This window comes from Bufo gargarizans, chromosome 2 (assembly GCF_014858855.1).
Source record: "Bufo gargarizans isolate SCDJY-AF-19 chromosome 2, ASM1485885v1, whole genome shotgun sequence".
In the NCBI taxonomy this organism is placed as follows: domain Eukaryota; kingdom Metazoa; phylum Chordata; class Amphibia; order Anura; family Bufonidae; genus Bufo; species Bufo gargarizans.
Genome location: NC_058081.1, coordinates 39,217,228 through 39,233,224, shown reverse-complemented (window position 1 = coordinate 39,233,224; position 15,997 = coordinate 39,217,228). Strand labels below are relative to the sequence as shown.

The following is a 15,997-nucleotide window of genomic DNA, read 5'->3' as shown; positions in this document are numbered from 1 at the left end:
CAGGAGATACTTCTACCTTCGTATGAAGAGGCGCTGTCTTTTGTCTCACTGGTGGATGGATACTTCAGACTCACCACCGACGCCAACCACTACCTGTGTCATGAAGTGGCCCCTCCGCGCCTGGTGATGAGCATTGTCAACGGGATACACGGCCCACTACAGTACGTGTCTAAAGGCGGTTACACACAGGACAGGGGCTGGGCCAAGTTCTCATAGTCTCCTTGGACTCCTAGAAAGTCTAAGTCTGTACGCTGCCAACCCTGCCTCTCCAGAGAGCAACCAATCCTAGCCAAAGGGCTCAAGCCACAACCAGATCATAGGGCCACTGGCCTGACATAGGGCCCCAGGTCTAGCTCAGCCATCATTATTTACCTATTAGGCCATGACAGACTGTCTGGCTTCACCCCTTAAAGAGAATGTACCATCTCTACCTTTCATGGTTGAGATGGGAATGACCCACAGAAAGTGGTGGCCAGAGTCACAGGAACGGCCAGCGCTCCACTGTTTCTGTTACTCCCATGGTAGTGACTGGAAGCTTTTCAAACAGCATAGCATGGCAAACTTGGCCATCTCCGTAAGTCTGCCTCCCCGGGCCAGCACATCTAGGCCATGAAAGGTCGAGATGGGACAACCCCTTTAATGACCTATGATGTAACTGTATGTAATAGGTCACAAGGGAGTGTGGAGGAGGCCGAGGTGCTCATCTCGCTCCACTCATAGTGCTGGCTGTTTCATACTTCAAATAATCTCCTGCAACGGACAGGACCAGCGATAACACCGATCCTTGCTGTAGTAGTGACCACATGAGGGGTTAGGGTGGTGATGGCTCTGACTCCCCATCAAACCAGAACAGTCACAGGGTACCAAGCAGTTATTATGGCAACTGGGGGCATAGTGAAGACCCACTAGGCATGCCATGTTACTTCCCCTAATACTGTCTGCTCTAGCAGGGCGGAATAGGAAAATGGTAGGAAAGTATTGCAGTGTATTGTACATGCGATCAAGTGATGGCATATTCAATGGTTAATAATTATTGTTTAGAACAAGTTACAACATTCAAAATGTATAGGCTATGGACACCTTTTGGGGGGCTTTATTTTTATTATTGCATTGTACATATATATTTTGATCCCCTTTCTCTGTACAGTTTTGAGATTCTCTAGCATCATGTTCTGTATTTTTGCTATTTCTGTCAGGCAGCTGCCTGCTCCTGCCTGCTGACCCCCTAAACACTCATCAGTAGGATAAGAATTTAACTATAATAAAAAATGTGGCTTAAATAAGTGTTTTATGACCTTTTAGTAATGGAGAGAGAAGGTTTATTAGATGACCGGCTCAAAACGAAAGTACGTTTCACACAGCTAGACAAAAACGTAACCCTTTGACAGAATGGCGGGATATTTTAAATGAAGACTAATTGAAAAAAATAAGTGTTTTTTTTAGACCAAAATTAGTAAAATGCAATTGTAAAAAAAAAAAAAAAAAAAAAATTCCCTGAAGGTGTACATGGCCTTTTAAATATTCATGTGGAATTTATTTTTTTTTTTAAATATATACATAATTGGTATTGCAGTGTCCAAATTATTAAAATATCATGTAATTTATCCATCACGCCAGAAGTGTAACTTTTTGGTCACCTCGCTTACCAAAGAAATTGAATAAAAATGATCAAGGCATTGTGTGTACCCCAAAATGGTATCGATAGAAATGACAGCTCACCCCACAAAAATATAGACATAATAGTTTCAAGTGCATAGGAGCCGAGCTGCAGTACCCTGGCATGGCCACTAGATGGCAGATGGAGGCTCCTGCTTCCAGCTCCGTCCATAGGTATGTTTTTCTGCACCTAGAGCTGGTGAGTAGGGGGTTCCAGGTGTTGAACCTCCACCAATCTGATATTGATGACCTATCCTGAGGGTAAGTCATCAATATCTAAAAAGTGGAAACCACATTTATAGTAATTTCACTGTATTAATATGGATATAACGAAATATTGCTGCATTTAATACCGCCACATCTTAACCAGCTGTGTCTGTTATGGTGTTACAGGGAGCAGTATGTCGTCCAGAAGTTAAAACGAGAGGAGCAGGAGGACGGCCTGTACATTGTCCGCTGGAGCGCATTCAACTTTGCCCGGCTCATTATGACTGTGAAAGGAACCAATCAGGTCAGTTAAAGAGAGTGGTGGCAGGCCCCCATGACTGTATGAGCTGTGCGAGGCTGGCAGAGGTGGTACTAACGTCACACTGCAGTATGGGGGCTTCTGGTTTATGCAAATAACGCATATTAAGGCCTCATGCACATGGCCATTGTTTTGGTCCGCATCCGAGCCGCAGTTTGTGTGGCTCGGTTGCGGACCTGTTCACTTTAATGGGGCTGCAAAAAATGCGGACAGCACTCCGTGTGCTGTCCGCATCCGTTGCTCCGTTCTGTGGCCCCACAAAAAAAAATAGAACCTGTCCTGTTCTTGTCCGTTTTGCGGACAAGAATAGGCAGTTATATCAATGGCTGTTCGTGCCGTTCCGCAAATTGCGGAACCCACACGGACGCCATCCGTGTTTTGCAGACCACAAAACACACAACGGTCGTGTGCATGTAGCCTTACTGTAATTAAAGGTTCTGCACATTTCTAATATTGCTTAGTGTCAGAATCCCTGGAGGTGTAGGCAGTGAAGGTGTTAATGTTGGTGTGTTTGGTGGTCTTGGGGAGTGAGGGGATAAATTCCAGTATCCCTGTGGTTTAGGGCAGTGAAGGGGTTAATATGAGCATCCCTGGTGGTCCAAGGAAGACCAATGGTCAATTTTAATATCCCTGAGAGAGGGAATTGTAGGGGTAGCACTAATGGTAGTGGTCTTGTTTCCTCGCTGCACTGATCATAGAGATGAGTGCGGGGAGGGGATAGAGAGGACGGAGCAGCGGTCTGTAACTGTACGGCCGTACAGTTCTCTCTGTGATGAGCTGTTTGGGGGGCGCTCTGCCCGATCATTAAGATATAGATATATATTCCTGACCTTTCTGCAGCTTTTCGCGTTGAAGTCTCAAACATTAGAACTTTTTTCCACTGTTTTCCCCACAAATTCCTGTGCATTTCGAACCGTAACCAGTCCTCCAGAACCCTATAGATTGCAGCTACGAATCCAACATAAAATTATATATAATCCTCCCTCTGCGACTGCTCATCCTGATCCTCCTGGTTTATGATTAGAGCAGTAGAATTGCAGAGATCAGAGTTTTCAGGGAGTGACTCTGTTGCGCTCTGGGTCTGTGGTTGTGGTTGTCACTCTATCTGTTACTGGTTGAGATGACCATATGGAGGAAGGAACGTGGTTATATATGGTGTATCAGTGTCTCTTATTTTATTTTTTTTTCATTTATTTTTTTATTATTTTGTAGAATAAAGGGTTAATCTATCGGCAGTTCCGGATAGATAAAGTGGACGATATATACACACTGGAACAGTGGGACCGCGTCTTCTCCGGCGTCAAGGAGTTAACGGACAACCTGCGGGGCTGCACACTGAGATCTGGCCAGGAGGCCTTCCATGTGAAGCAGTGTGTCCTGCCAAAGTCTGGAGGTACAAGCGCCGTCCTGATATTTACTGTGTGAGAAAGATAACTGGCGAGTGGTCACAGGCCGCGCTGCTAGACTGGACAAATTCTGGGAGTGGGTAGGAGCTGCTAAAAAATGAACATAATATTCCTGTACTGTGGCACCGAATAATCCAAGAAGTCTGCCCTTGTGTCCGGCAGAGGAGTGCAGTATATAATGTGAAGGTCTCGGGGTGTGTTCACACTTCAATGCTGCAAACCTGCTCACACTGTAGTACTATTGAATGGGGCTAAACAGGTTCGTATTAGATCAGCGGGGTCCGACACCTGGGATCCCTGCCGATCGGCTGTTTGAGAAGGCAGGGACAGTAGAACCGCAGCCGCCTTCCTGCTGGCCCACCACAGCACCCTACATTGTATAGTGGTTGTGCTGAGCTGCGCCTAGGTCATGTGACCAGTGAACGTGATGTCACATGGCCTAGTGAGCGCAAGTGCCTTCTGAAGCAGCTGATCAGCGAGGCTCCTGGGTGTCGGACCCTCACCCATCAGTTACTGGTAACTAGTATTGAGCGAACTTCTGTTTTACAAGTTCGGCATCCAAGCTTCGGGTTATCTAAGAATTCCATTATGGATTCCGCTACCACGGACCATAACGGAATTCTATGACGGCATGCACCACGGAAGCCTATAAGAGGCATTCTGTATAGCATTCCGTCATGATGGAAGTCTATGGGCAGCATGCAATACAGAATGCCTCTTATAGGCTTCCGTGGTGCATGCCGTCATAGAATTCCGTTGTGGTCCGTGGTAGTGGAATCCATAACGGAATTCTTAGATAACCGAAGCTAGGATGCCGAACTTGTAAATAGAGGTTTGCTTGACACTACTTGTGACCTATCCGGAGGACGGGTGATCAGTTAAAAACAAATCTCAGAAAACCCCTGTGAGACCGTAAGTAATATGGGGTGTTGTGTTATAGAGCCGATGTTTTATCTGACCGCTTATGTACCTCATATGTATTATTGGAGGCCATAGGCGGTATTACATACCCTGAGAGCCTACAGATCTAACCACCTCTAACGTACCACACCTTTCATCCACTTTCAGAAGTTTCCAACTTAACCATTTGTCGGAAAGAGAAGAACAGCAAGGAGAACACGTTGTCCCGGAGTCTGAACTTGAGTCAGCTCAGCTTCCACCAGATCCGAAAAAATGAGATCACACAGGTATGTGCTTAAGGCAGGGCTTGACAAATTACCTTGGAATCTAGGAGCCATTTTTTTTTTTACCTTTTTTTTATAAAGCCTTATTTTCAGCGACAAAAATAACGCCTCTTAAATTAACATATAAAAAGTCTATAACCAAACAACATGGGCATTAACAACAGATATAGTGGCAGTGTACAGTACCGCCGATACCATTCGATACCACGCAAAGAAAGAAACAAAAAAAGCCACGTGCATTCACCGGATAGATTTAAAAAATATATATTTTAATAGTTTGGACTTTTATGACGTGGTGATATGTTTATTTATTTATTGTTTTTATATTTTATATGTGAAATTTGGGAAAGGGGGTGATTTATACTTAATATTTTGGTAGGATTTTTTTATATTTTTATTTATTTATTTATTTTTAAATTTTTTACACTTTTTATTTAATAACTGTTTCTCCCCTTAGGGGCCAGAACCTGGGATCTTTTAATCCCTTGTCCTATTCACCCTAATAGAGCTCGATCAGGGTGACTAGTGCCTCTCACTCTCCCTGCTGCTCTGTGCCCTGTGCACACATCAGCAGGGAGCTGACTATGGCAGCCAGGGCTTCAGTAGCATCCTGCCTGCCATGGTAACTGATCGGAGCCCCAGGATTACACTGATGGGGCTCCGATCAGATGCTGCCACCAATAAGGTGGTGGGAGAGGACCCTGTGGCCACAGCCAGGTAGGGAGCACTGCGCCACCAATGATAATTAATCCTTAATACATAAGGCGGGTACTGGCAGCAGATCAGCGGCAGTTAACCCTCAGGTGCTGTGTGCTCCCGTACGCACGATCTATGCTGCCCTGGGACATATGGCCTGCTCACGGACTGTATGTCTCTGAGGGGATACGGTCGTGTGCATGAGCCCTAAAGGGGAGGCCCATCATTAAAGAACTCATCTCTTACCCTGGGTTCACACCTAAGCGTTCCTCAAACGCGCGTTTTACGCGCGTTTTTGTCGCGCGTTTTTATGCGCGTTTTTTGTAATAGTAAACGCGCGTTTGACGCGCGTTTGTGTCATTGACTGCAGTGTCCTATGGCCACAAACGCGCGTCAAAACGCCCCAAAGAAGCTCAAGTACTTGTTTGAGCGTCGGGCGTTTTACAGCGCGTTCGTACGCGCTGTAAAACGCCCAGGTGTGAACCCTTCCCATAGGGAAGCATTGGTTTTCATGTCTTAAGCGTTTTACAGCGCGTTTGAACGCGCTGTAAAACGCTCAGGTGTGAACCCAGGGTTAAAGAGAACCTGTCGCCAAAGCAAATAAAACTGCTGCTTATTGATATGGGAGTGATGCGGTTATTTCCAATTGTATTTTACGGAAATGCTTATGTTCAAAATTTTTGATTTATTTTCTTTTATTTTGTAGTATGAAATCTGTATTAAATTTGGATAAGGTTAGTTTTTAGTGTATTTAGTGGAATTATTTTTTTTTTATGTTAATATTATATCGTCAGCGTATAATGTAATTTTATGTTCTGTTGTACCTACTTTAATACCTATTATTTCTGCTAGGGGTTCCTTTAATAATGCGAAAATTAAAGAAGAGAGGGGGCATCCTTGTCTTGTACCGTTACTACTCATGAAGGGTACTGAGAGATAACCAGAGGAATAGACTCTTCCTGTAGGATTGGAGTATAGTGCCATAATGGCAGAATTTATGTGGTTACTTAATCCAAATTTGTGTAGTACCTATTCTAGGTAGCCCCTGTGTATCCTGTCAAATGCTTTTTCAGTGTCCAATGATGGGAAGAAGGAAGGGATATTTAGTGATTAACAATGTTTTTATAAGATTGATTATACTACATGTAGCGTCAAAAGTTTTGTCTTCCTTTAGGCCTCATGCACACGACAGTTGTTTTTTGCGTCCGCAGTTATTATTTATAATTTTTTTTTTTTTTTGAGGATCCGTTTTTCCCCCACAGATCCCTTGTAATAAATGTCTATCCTTGTCCGCAAACGTGAAAAAAGTAAGACATGCACAATTTTTTATTTATTTTTGCTGAAGGGAAACACTGACAACGGACACGGAACACAAACAGATGAACTATCAGCATTTTGTTGCTGACCCATTGAAATGAATGGGTCCCCATCCTATCCACAAAAAAAAAAACGGAACGGAGGCCGAGAAAAACCACTATCGTGTGCACAAGGCCTTAATAAAACCAACTTGGTCTTGGTTAATTATCAAGGGAAGAATATAAATTAATCTATTTGCTATTATTTTTGCATATATTTTGATGTCCGTGTTTAATAAGGAAATTGGGTGAAAATTAGGTGGCGTAGTAGGGTCTTTTCCTGCTTTTGGTAGGGTTATCATTGTAGCTGTCAGCATTTCGTTTGGGAAGGCTTTTATTTCGGCAGCTAGATTGAATATAGTTTCTAAACTAGGTGTTAGTTCCTCTGCAAATACTTTATAAAATCTATTAGTGAAGCCGTCTGGCCCTGGTGATTTGCCTAGTTTTAAATGGTTTTTTATAGCATTTAAAATTTCTGTTTTTATTAAATGGTGGGTTGATAAAGTTGAGTTGTTCATCATTTTATTTTTGGTAGATTGATAGATTTTAAAAAGTTAGTAATATCGGTGATAGTTTGCGTGATATTTGGGTCATATTCTTTAAAAATTTTCGACTATCTGTTGTGGTTTTATTACTTTTTGATTGTGTTCTGTCAGTAAGTAAGCAAGCTATCCTTTGTTTTGCTTCTTTGGTTTTAGCTTGTCTTGCGAGGAATTTTCCAGGTTTATTGTTAGCATAGAAATTCATTTTATATTTTAGTAATATTTTTCCATATTGATTGGCAAGAGTTTGTTGTAGTTCTAGACTGAGTTTTTTTATATTTTTGGAATCGGTTTGGTTTTTGTTCATTTTTATTTTCAAGATTTGTTTATTCTTGAGTTATGCGTGTAATTTCCTTGTTCTTTAATTTCTATTGATGTTGGTGCATGGTCTGACCATGAGATACTCCCAATTGATGGGTTTTGTGTAGGTCTGGTCTACTTAGGGTACTTTCACACTAGCGTTATTCTTTTCCAGCATTGAGTTCCGTCCTAGGGGCTCTATACCGGAAAAGGACTGATCAGTTTTATCCCCATGCATTCTAAATGGAGAGCAATCCGCTCAGGATGCATCAGGATGTCTTCAGTCTTTTTGACTTTTTAGAACGGAGATAATACTACAGCATGCTGCGGTTTTATCTCCGTCCAAAATTCCGGAACACTTGCCGGAATGCTGGATCCGGCATTTTTTCCCATTGAAATGCATTAATGCTGGATCCAGGCCAGAGTGTTCCGGCAAAACTGATCCGGCAGAGACTGATCCGGCATTTCCGGAACTGCCTGCCGGAATCCTCTGCTGCAAGTGTGAAAGTACCCTTATGAGGAACTTATCTATTCTGGAATAGGAGTTGTTTTGTATAGAATAAAAAAACATAGTCTTTTTCGGTTCCGTGGTGGCATCTCCAGATATCTAGGTAGCCTTCTTTAACAATAAGGTTATGTATATTAGAGTTTCATCTAGATGGGGCAGTGGAGTCTAAATCTGGGAACATAATATCATTGAAGTCACCGCCAATTATTATTGGGCCTTGTGCTATTTTTTTAGTTTTTGAGAATATTTTGGCGAATGTGTGAGAAGTTAGAATGTTTGCATTTAGGGGTTTTAGCTTTATGAAAATCTGTTTCTTTTGAGAAAAGAATATGACATTTTAAAGATATTGCCTTGTTCCACAATAAGAAACGTTTAGTGGGACAATTTAGGCCTTAAGCATTAAAAGAGGTAATTTGTATAGTCCTATTTAAAAAAAAAAAAAAAGGGAATAGATTTTACCTTTTTGATATAATGTATGTTCAATTAGTGTGTGTGTGTGTAGTGGTGTGTGTATATCTACTTATCTTGCAGGACAGTATGGTGGGTGATGTTGAGTATCGGCATGTCCAACCATAGGGAATACTTATCTTAAAAAATATATTACATAACAAGAATAAATGCAAATCTAAATGGTTAAACTGCCTATAGTAGGTCTATAATCTGTGTGGCGGAGAGATCAGGTTGGGCGGATTAGCGCCATTTGGTAGTGGTGTATGGTTAGTTCCGATGTTTTAGGAGTGATTGCCTCTTTTTCCGATGGTCTTCCATTCTTGTGTGTTTTTTTTGGGGTGATGTTTTGGGCGGGTGTTTGTTTTGATGCTTGAGTTGGGTTCCATTGTTGTAGTTGTTTTTCCCCCTTCTTCTTGGTTTCGTATTATATATGTAATATCGTCTTTTTTAATGATTATTTTCGTAGGGAAGCCCCATTTGTATCGGATTTTTGTTCTCCCGGAGACAGATCTTTTCTTGCTTGTAGAGTCATTGCTGAAAGATCTGGGGAAAATTTGGATATTTTGATAGGCCTCAAGTAGGTCTTTCCTTCTTCTGTTTTCTTGTAGAAGTTGATCTTTTATGTGGTAAAAATGTACCGTATTCTAGTTAGCACATCTCTTGGAGCGTTTGGGGGCTCAGATTTGGGTATCCAGTGTGCTCGATCAATTATGAGCAGCATATTGTCACGTGTAGGTAGAATTGTTTGAGAAGTTGTTGTACGTAGTTTTCTAAATTGGGGTGGGGGTCGACTTCTTCAGGTATTCCTCCTATTTTTACATTATTTCTGTGCGATCTGTTTTCTAGAGCCGTTATTTTTTCCTTCAGCCATTTTATCTCAGAATCTGCATTGTCGTATGCGTCTTTTAGGTCATTATGGGCTGTGATAAATTTCTCCATTTTGTTTATGTGGGAGGTATGTGAGCCTAGATTTTTTATGTCTTTTATGGATATTTAGCATTATTTGTCCAATATTGTCGCATATATTGGTTCGTAGTGATGTTTTGTATTTCTTTCAGTATGTTTTCTATAATGAGTTGTTCGTTTGGCGACGTATCATGACTCATTGGGATTTCCATTCCGTCTCCAATTCTTTAAGCTACAAGGACCCTGACAATGGCCTCCTGTCACACTTAGCTCTATATTGTCTGCTTGCAGAAATCCCACTTGGGCCAGGGGACCCGAACTAATATCTATGAAGGGGTTCTCAAAGTGAGTGGCAGCGGTGAGCTAGACTTGGACTACGATTACCGTGAACTGAACAATAACTCCCATGATCTACGTGTGGTCCTGAAGGTGCTGGATGCCAGTCACCAAGACATCGCGCTGGTGAGTCTTCATGTGTCTTTGTGTCCTTATGAGATGCTCTAGTCATCTCTGACCGCTGTGTTCATCTGTCACTTCTTCTGTGATATTATCCACATTCTTTCTACCTTATCGTCATATGCCAGTACCATCCTGCCCACCACAAAGCACTGGGGTTCAGGCATCGTAACCAGCAGGTTGTTCTTACACCAGCCTCCTCCGGCGTTGCCACCACCCAACGCTGGCTTGTCCTACACATATTCCTCCATTTCTTAAAGGGAACCAGTCAGGGATTTGTGTCCTCCCAAACCACCTGCATATTATGCCTCTTTCTTTATGTATATAAAGAAGTTTCCATACAGAGCTTAAATTACCAGAGAAGAGTCTGTGGCAATCAGCGCATGGGCAGATGAACCTCCGGGCTCTTCTCATGGCAGCTCTCTAGGTGTATGGGCTGCTTTCCATTGGTAATCTGTTACACCCACCTCACGCATGTCATTGTTTCCACCACCACTGGTCACTACTTGTGCACATCTGTGTTGCCACCAGCTGATGACATTCTCACCCTTCTGTGTTATGACCACCTTAGAGTCATACATAGAAAGGTGACCAAGGGTCCGTGAATTGGCTTTCCATCTAATGATGGGGAGGGATTGGACAATCATTTCCCTATGGAGACATTTATATTATTGCAAAGATGCCGACATCAGCACTGGTACCATTGTGTGATACCAGATACCTATGGTCTCCATCCAGCACATGGTCCACAGCCAGGTGCTCTGTGGTGCCATCACTGCGCCCTTTCTCTTTAACAAGTGTTCTCATATTTGCGTAATTGCCCACCACCATGACATTCATCTCCAGCTTTACCGCTGCTTACTGTCCCTTTTTTTTTTTTTTTTTCTTTCTTTCTTTTCACAGGCGTTCTTTGAGACTGCTAGTCTGATGAGTCAGGTGTCTAATATCCACCTAGTGTTTGTCCATGGAGTTTGTGTCCGGGAATCGGAGAGTGAGTATTGGCGGGATATCTGCAGTGAATGGAGCGTGCACCAGAGGCTTATATCCACGGGTCTGTTTTCTTTTTCATACAAGATATCATGGTGGAGGAGTTCGTTGAACACGGACCTTTAGACGTTTGCTTACGCAAGGATAAATCGTTGATATCTGCCGGGTGGAAATTCACAGTGGCCAGGCAGCTGGCGAGCGCCCTGAGCTATCTGGTAAGTGTCTTATGTTCTAGTCCGCTGGTTCATCTGATGTCCAGTTGGGAGGTTTATGACGTAGAGAGGTTTGGTTCTGAAGGCTGCAGAATAGTGAGTGCAGCTCTGAAGTATAATATAGGATGTAACTCAGGATCAGTACAGGATAAGTAATGTAATGTATGTACACAGTGACTCCACCAGCAGAACAGTGAGTACAGCTCTGGAGTATAATGCAGGATGTAACTCAGGATCAGTACAGGATAAGTAATGTAATGTATGTACACAGTGACTCCACCAGCAGAACAGTGAGTGCAGCTCTGGAGTATAATACAGGATGTAACTCAGGATAAGCACAGGATAAGTAATGTATGTACACAGTGACTCCACCAGCAGAATAGTGAGTGCAGCTCTGGAGCATAATATGTAACTCAGGATCAGTACAGGATAAGTAACCGTTACTCAACAAAACTGTGAAAGATGAACATTTATTTTAATGTGTGGTTTGGGGTTGGAAACATTAATAGTAAAGTATTTATTAAGGATATGAACATCATAGAGGGGTATCTCCCACTTAAAATGGGGTGGAAAGTAAGTCACAGCTGCAGCTCCCATATGCAAGGCGTTGTTGGTAGAGAGACCTCTTCAGACCTGTTACTTGTAGGACCATATTAGCTACTTGCAGACAATGCTGTTTTGTAATAGTCCCCAAACTGTAGCTAAATGGGTTCTTTGTGTTTCTGCAGGAAGATAAACGTTTGGTCCATGGAAATGTCTGTGCAAAGAATATTCTTTTGGCCAGGAAAGGTCTGGAGGACGGATCTTCTCCTTTCATCAAGCTGAGTGACCCAGGAGTGACCTTCACGGTGCTGTCTCGAGAAGGTACTGGATAATATAGAGACCTGAAAGAGTGGATTACCGTCTATAAGTCCCACATGTCAGTGTCATGTTCTTCCTGCAGAACGGGTGGACAGGATCCCCTGGATTGCACCCGAGTGTGTCCGCAATATCTCCTCTCTGAGCACTGCTGCTGACAAATGGAGTTTTGGGACGACCTTGTTGGAGATATGTTTTAATGGGGAAGTGCCTCTAAAGGAGAGAACAGCATCTGAGGTAAGCAGACGGGGTTAAATGTCGACCATTAGAAGGCAGTGAGCAGATTGACTTCCCAGGTCTGAGATCCATTTTTACCAAATTGCTTTGTTTGTCGCTTCTATGGACTGGCAGATTATTAGCAGATCTCAGGACAGGACTAGATACTGGCTGGACTATACCAGATGTAAATATGGGCTTATTTAGTTAATTTGAGTAACTTCAGAATATATCTTTATAGGATTTGTAGCTCCATTTTCCTGATACAGAGCTCCAAATCCCCGTCGCATAGCCACAGTTAACATGATAAAATTCTGTCTGCCTGCAGCCACCACTAGAGGGAGCTTTCTGACAGCATCTTTATTATGGAGCTAAATTGTAGCATTATAAAAATGGTAGGAGTGAGCGCCCTCTAGTGGTGGCTGCAGGCAGACAGAATTTTATCATTTTAACAACTTGTGGACGTCCTTGCAGAGTATGCAGCTGCACTGAGATCTTGCTGCTGAAGAAACGGGGAGACTGTTGTCAGTAACTGCGCGACTCCCTCTAGAGGAAGCAGAGACAGTTTATGGCCATCCATGCTTTCTCCTTTGTCATATACATGGATCTTAATAAGCACAGTATATACAGTTCAGGAAGCAGCCATGATGCTAGCTGCTTCCACCCCAGTGATCATGTGATCACCAAGTAACAGCAGGACCTGCCCGGTCTTAGCAGACCCATATCGGCTCTGTAGTGAAGCTCTGAAGGTGGTAGTACCTCTTTACCTGGAGTTAATGTCATCTCCAGTTACAGGAGAGTTTGGTAAAACAATAATGTCAAATGCCCCCCCCCCCCCCAACCCTGAAGACCATAAACTATATTATTTAAAGAGGACCTTTTACAGGTCCTGACATTGCAATATAAGTATCTGGCACTGTAGGTGCATTATTAGTAGAGGTCATGGCTTTAATTTTATTAATGTTTTTCAGCTTGGCTGCTCTGTTGCCTTAGGCTACTTTCACACTTGCGTTCGGGGCTCCGCTTGTGAGTTCCGTTTGAAGGCTCTCACAAGCGGCACCGAACGGATCCGTCCAGCCCTAATGCATTCTGAGTGGATGCGGATCTGCTCAGAATGCATCAGTCTGGCACCGTTTGTCCTCCGCTCCGCTCAGCAGGCGGACCGCGTTTGGGTGTCCGCCTGGATGTGCGGAGGCAAACGGATCCGTCCAGACTTACAATGTAAGTCAATGGGGACGGATCCGTTTTGAAGTTGACACAATATGGCTCAATTTTCTAACGGATCCGTCCCCCGTTGACTTTCAATGTAAAGTCTGGACGGATCCGTCTGAGCAACTTTCACACTTAGAATTTTTTCTAAACTATAATGAAGACGGATCCGTTCCGAACGGATCCCATCGTCTACATTATAGGAGCGGATCAGTCTGTGCAGACACCAGACGGATCCGCTCTGAACGCAAGTGTGAAAGTAGCCTTACTGTGCCCCCTGTTCGGATTTTGCGCCCTGTATGCTAATGGCATTGGTACAAGGAGGAGGAGACGCCATCTTTTCCCAGGGGTCGTCTCCTTCTCCCTGGCTATGGGAGAATACTAAAACAAAAATGACTTCAAAATAAAGCTTTAAGTAATTCCTTTTGAAGCCGCATGGACAAAAAAAAAATTTAAACTGGTTAATATACTGTATCCTTCAAAATGCAAAGGTCCTTCGTACATATTTTCATTTTCACGCCCCCTTGTGTTAATCGTATGTCTTCCCTTGTCTGCAGAAAGAAAGATTTTATGAGAAGGAGTTGGGCCTCCCGGAACCGTCCTTCAAGGAGCTTGCTGACCTCATTGGTCTGTGTCATACATACAACCCTGCAGCGAGGCCGTCCTTCCGGACCATCCTCCGAGACCTGACCCAGTTTCAGCCCCATGGTAAGTAATGGTCGGGACTGGAGAGTTCCTGCTTCTCTTCACGGACAATTCCTCATCCAACGCAATGAGATCAGATTGTACTCTAGTGTATCGGGTGATGACTTGTCTTTTTTCCTGCTGAGCCTCTTTTCCAATTCCTGTTACCTCTTCTATGTTCTTCTCAACCATAGATCTGTCTGACATTGGCTCCATCAGTCCCGATTTCTCCATCACAGACCCAACCGTGTTCCAGAAGCGGTACTTGAAGAAGATCCGGGAGCTGGGAGAGGTATTTCCTATAGCAGTGTTGAGCCCCGATTATGTATTACTGGTGATTACCTTCGGAAACAGCATAGCTCCTATTCACTGCAATGGGAGTAATGGGAACAGTTTCCGTAAGCCTGACCACCTGGGGGCAGCGTTTAGTCCTCTGTCATCGTGAAAACGTCAAGAGAAGACAACTCCTGGAAGCGGATGGCTGTCTAAATTTAGTCATAAAAAAGGCCCTGGTCAATCAGAGGTTAAAGAGCATATGGAAGCCCTAAAGGAAGGGGCATCTTAGCTCAGGACCCTTCTGTGTGAGCTAGAAAGGAAAACTGCTGTGGCGGGGCTGGGTATCTGTGCATGACGTTGATTACCATTTAAAGGGCATCTGTCAGCAGTTGTGTACCTATGACACTGGCTGACCTGTTACATGTGCACTTGGCAGCTCAAGACATCTGTGTTGGTCCTATGTTCATATGTGCTCACATTGCTGAGAAAAATGATGTTTTAATATGAAAATGAGCCTCTGGGAGCAATGGGGGCGTTGTCATTACACCTAGAGGCTCTGCTCTCTCTGCAATTGATGCTTCCTCTGCACTTTGACAGGACCAGACGAGATCACATTTATTTACACTGCCCATTCCTGTCAAAGTGCAGAGGGAGCAGCAGCTGCGGAGAGAGCAGATCCTCTAGGAGTAATGGCAACGCCCCCGTTGCTCCTAGAGGCTGATTTGCATAAATGAAAACCTCATTTTTCTCAGCAATGCGGGCTCATATAAACATGGGACCAACACAGATGTCTTCAGCTGCCAAGTGCACATGTAACAGGTCAGTCAGTGTCATAGGTACAAAACTGCTGACAGATGCCTTTTTTAATGTATGCTTAGACACGTGAGATTAGACAAGCTGGGTGCACCGGGTTCACTTTAAAATACGACTCGTCAAAGAAAAACAAGGCATCTGTTACTATTTCTTCTCCCCCCGAATACATATAATGTCAGGGGAGAGTCTGGACACCACCAGACACATCAGATGATCGACTGGTCCCAGTGAAATCCAGTGACATACATGTAATGTGTATGGGCAGACCGTTCATTGTGTGCATATCCTAATGTACAGGAAAGACCAGTAGAGGGCAGCCTTTGGTGGACTCAGATAGGACTTGCACTGCAGTCCATGTATCCCGTAATACAATGACCAGCTTGCAGATCCCATCAGATATCTCCTCCCTGCTGCCCGCCATTCACAGCATGCAGTCTCACAGACACAAGAGGGAACGGTGCAGCTGCATCCCCCTCCTCTCTATCTACTTTTCTCACTGGGTCCCTGCATTGTGCTGGTAGTAATGAAGAGTCACCGACGTTCTTATCTCCTCTCCCCAGGGACACTTTGGGAAGGTCAGCTTGTACTGCTATGACCCAAATAATGATGGGACAGGAGAGATGGTGGCCGTGAAGTCCCTGAAGTCGGGCTGCAGTCAGCAGCTGGAGACGAGCTGGAAAGGAGAAATCCGAATACTGAAGACCCTCTACCATGAGAACATTGTGAAATATAAGGGCTGCTGCAGCGAGCAGGGTGG

The 15,997-nt window shown here is 43.7% G+C and overlaps 1 protein-coding gene across 1 annotated transcript in view; it reads left to right on the top strand.

Annotated features, from left to right (window-relative positions):
- The window catches only part of TYK2 (tyrosine kinase 2), a 44,939-nt gene that overhangs the window by 16,855 nt on the left and 12,087 nt on the right, over nucleotides 1-15,997 (top strand). Inside the window, exons 8-19 of the mRNA XM_044278794.1 lie at nucleotides 4-161; nucleotides 2,050-2,167; nucleotides 3,395-3,575; nucleotides 4,657-4,775; nucleotides 9,821-9,991; nucleotides 10,889-10,976; nucleotides 11,060-11,187; nucleotides 11,913-12,048; nucleotides 12,128-12,279; nucleotides 14,025-14,175; nucleotides 14,346-14,443; nucleotides 15,801-15,993. Of these exons, the coding sequence (XP_044134729.1) occupies nucleotides 4-161; nucleotides 2,050-2,167; nucleotides 3,395-3,575; nucleotides 4,657-4,775; nucleotides 9,821-9,991; nucleotides 10,889-10,976; nucleotides 11,060-11,187; nucleotides 11,913-12,048; nucleotides 12,128-12,279; nucleotides 14,025-14,175; nucleotides 14,346-14,443; nucleotides 15,801-15,993 (1,693 nt within the window). The remainder of the gene's footprint in view (nucleotides 1-3; nucleotides 162-2,049; nucleotides 2,168-3,394; nucleotides 3,576-4,656; nucleotides 4,776-9,820; nucleotides 9,992-10,888; nucleotides 10,977-11,059; nucleotides 11,188-11,912; nucleotides 12,049-12,127; nucleotides 12,280-14,024; nucleotides 14,176-14,345; nucleotides 14,444-15,800; nucleotides 15,994-15,997) is intronic.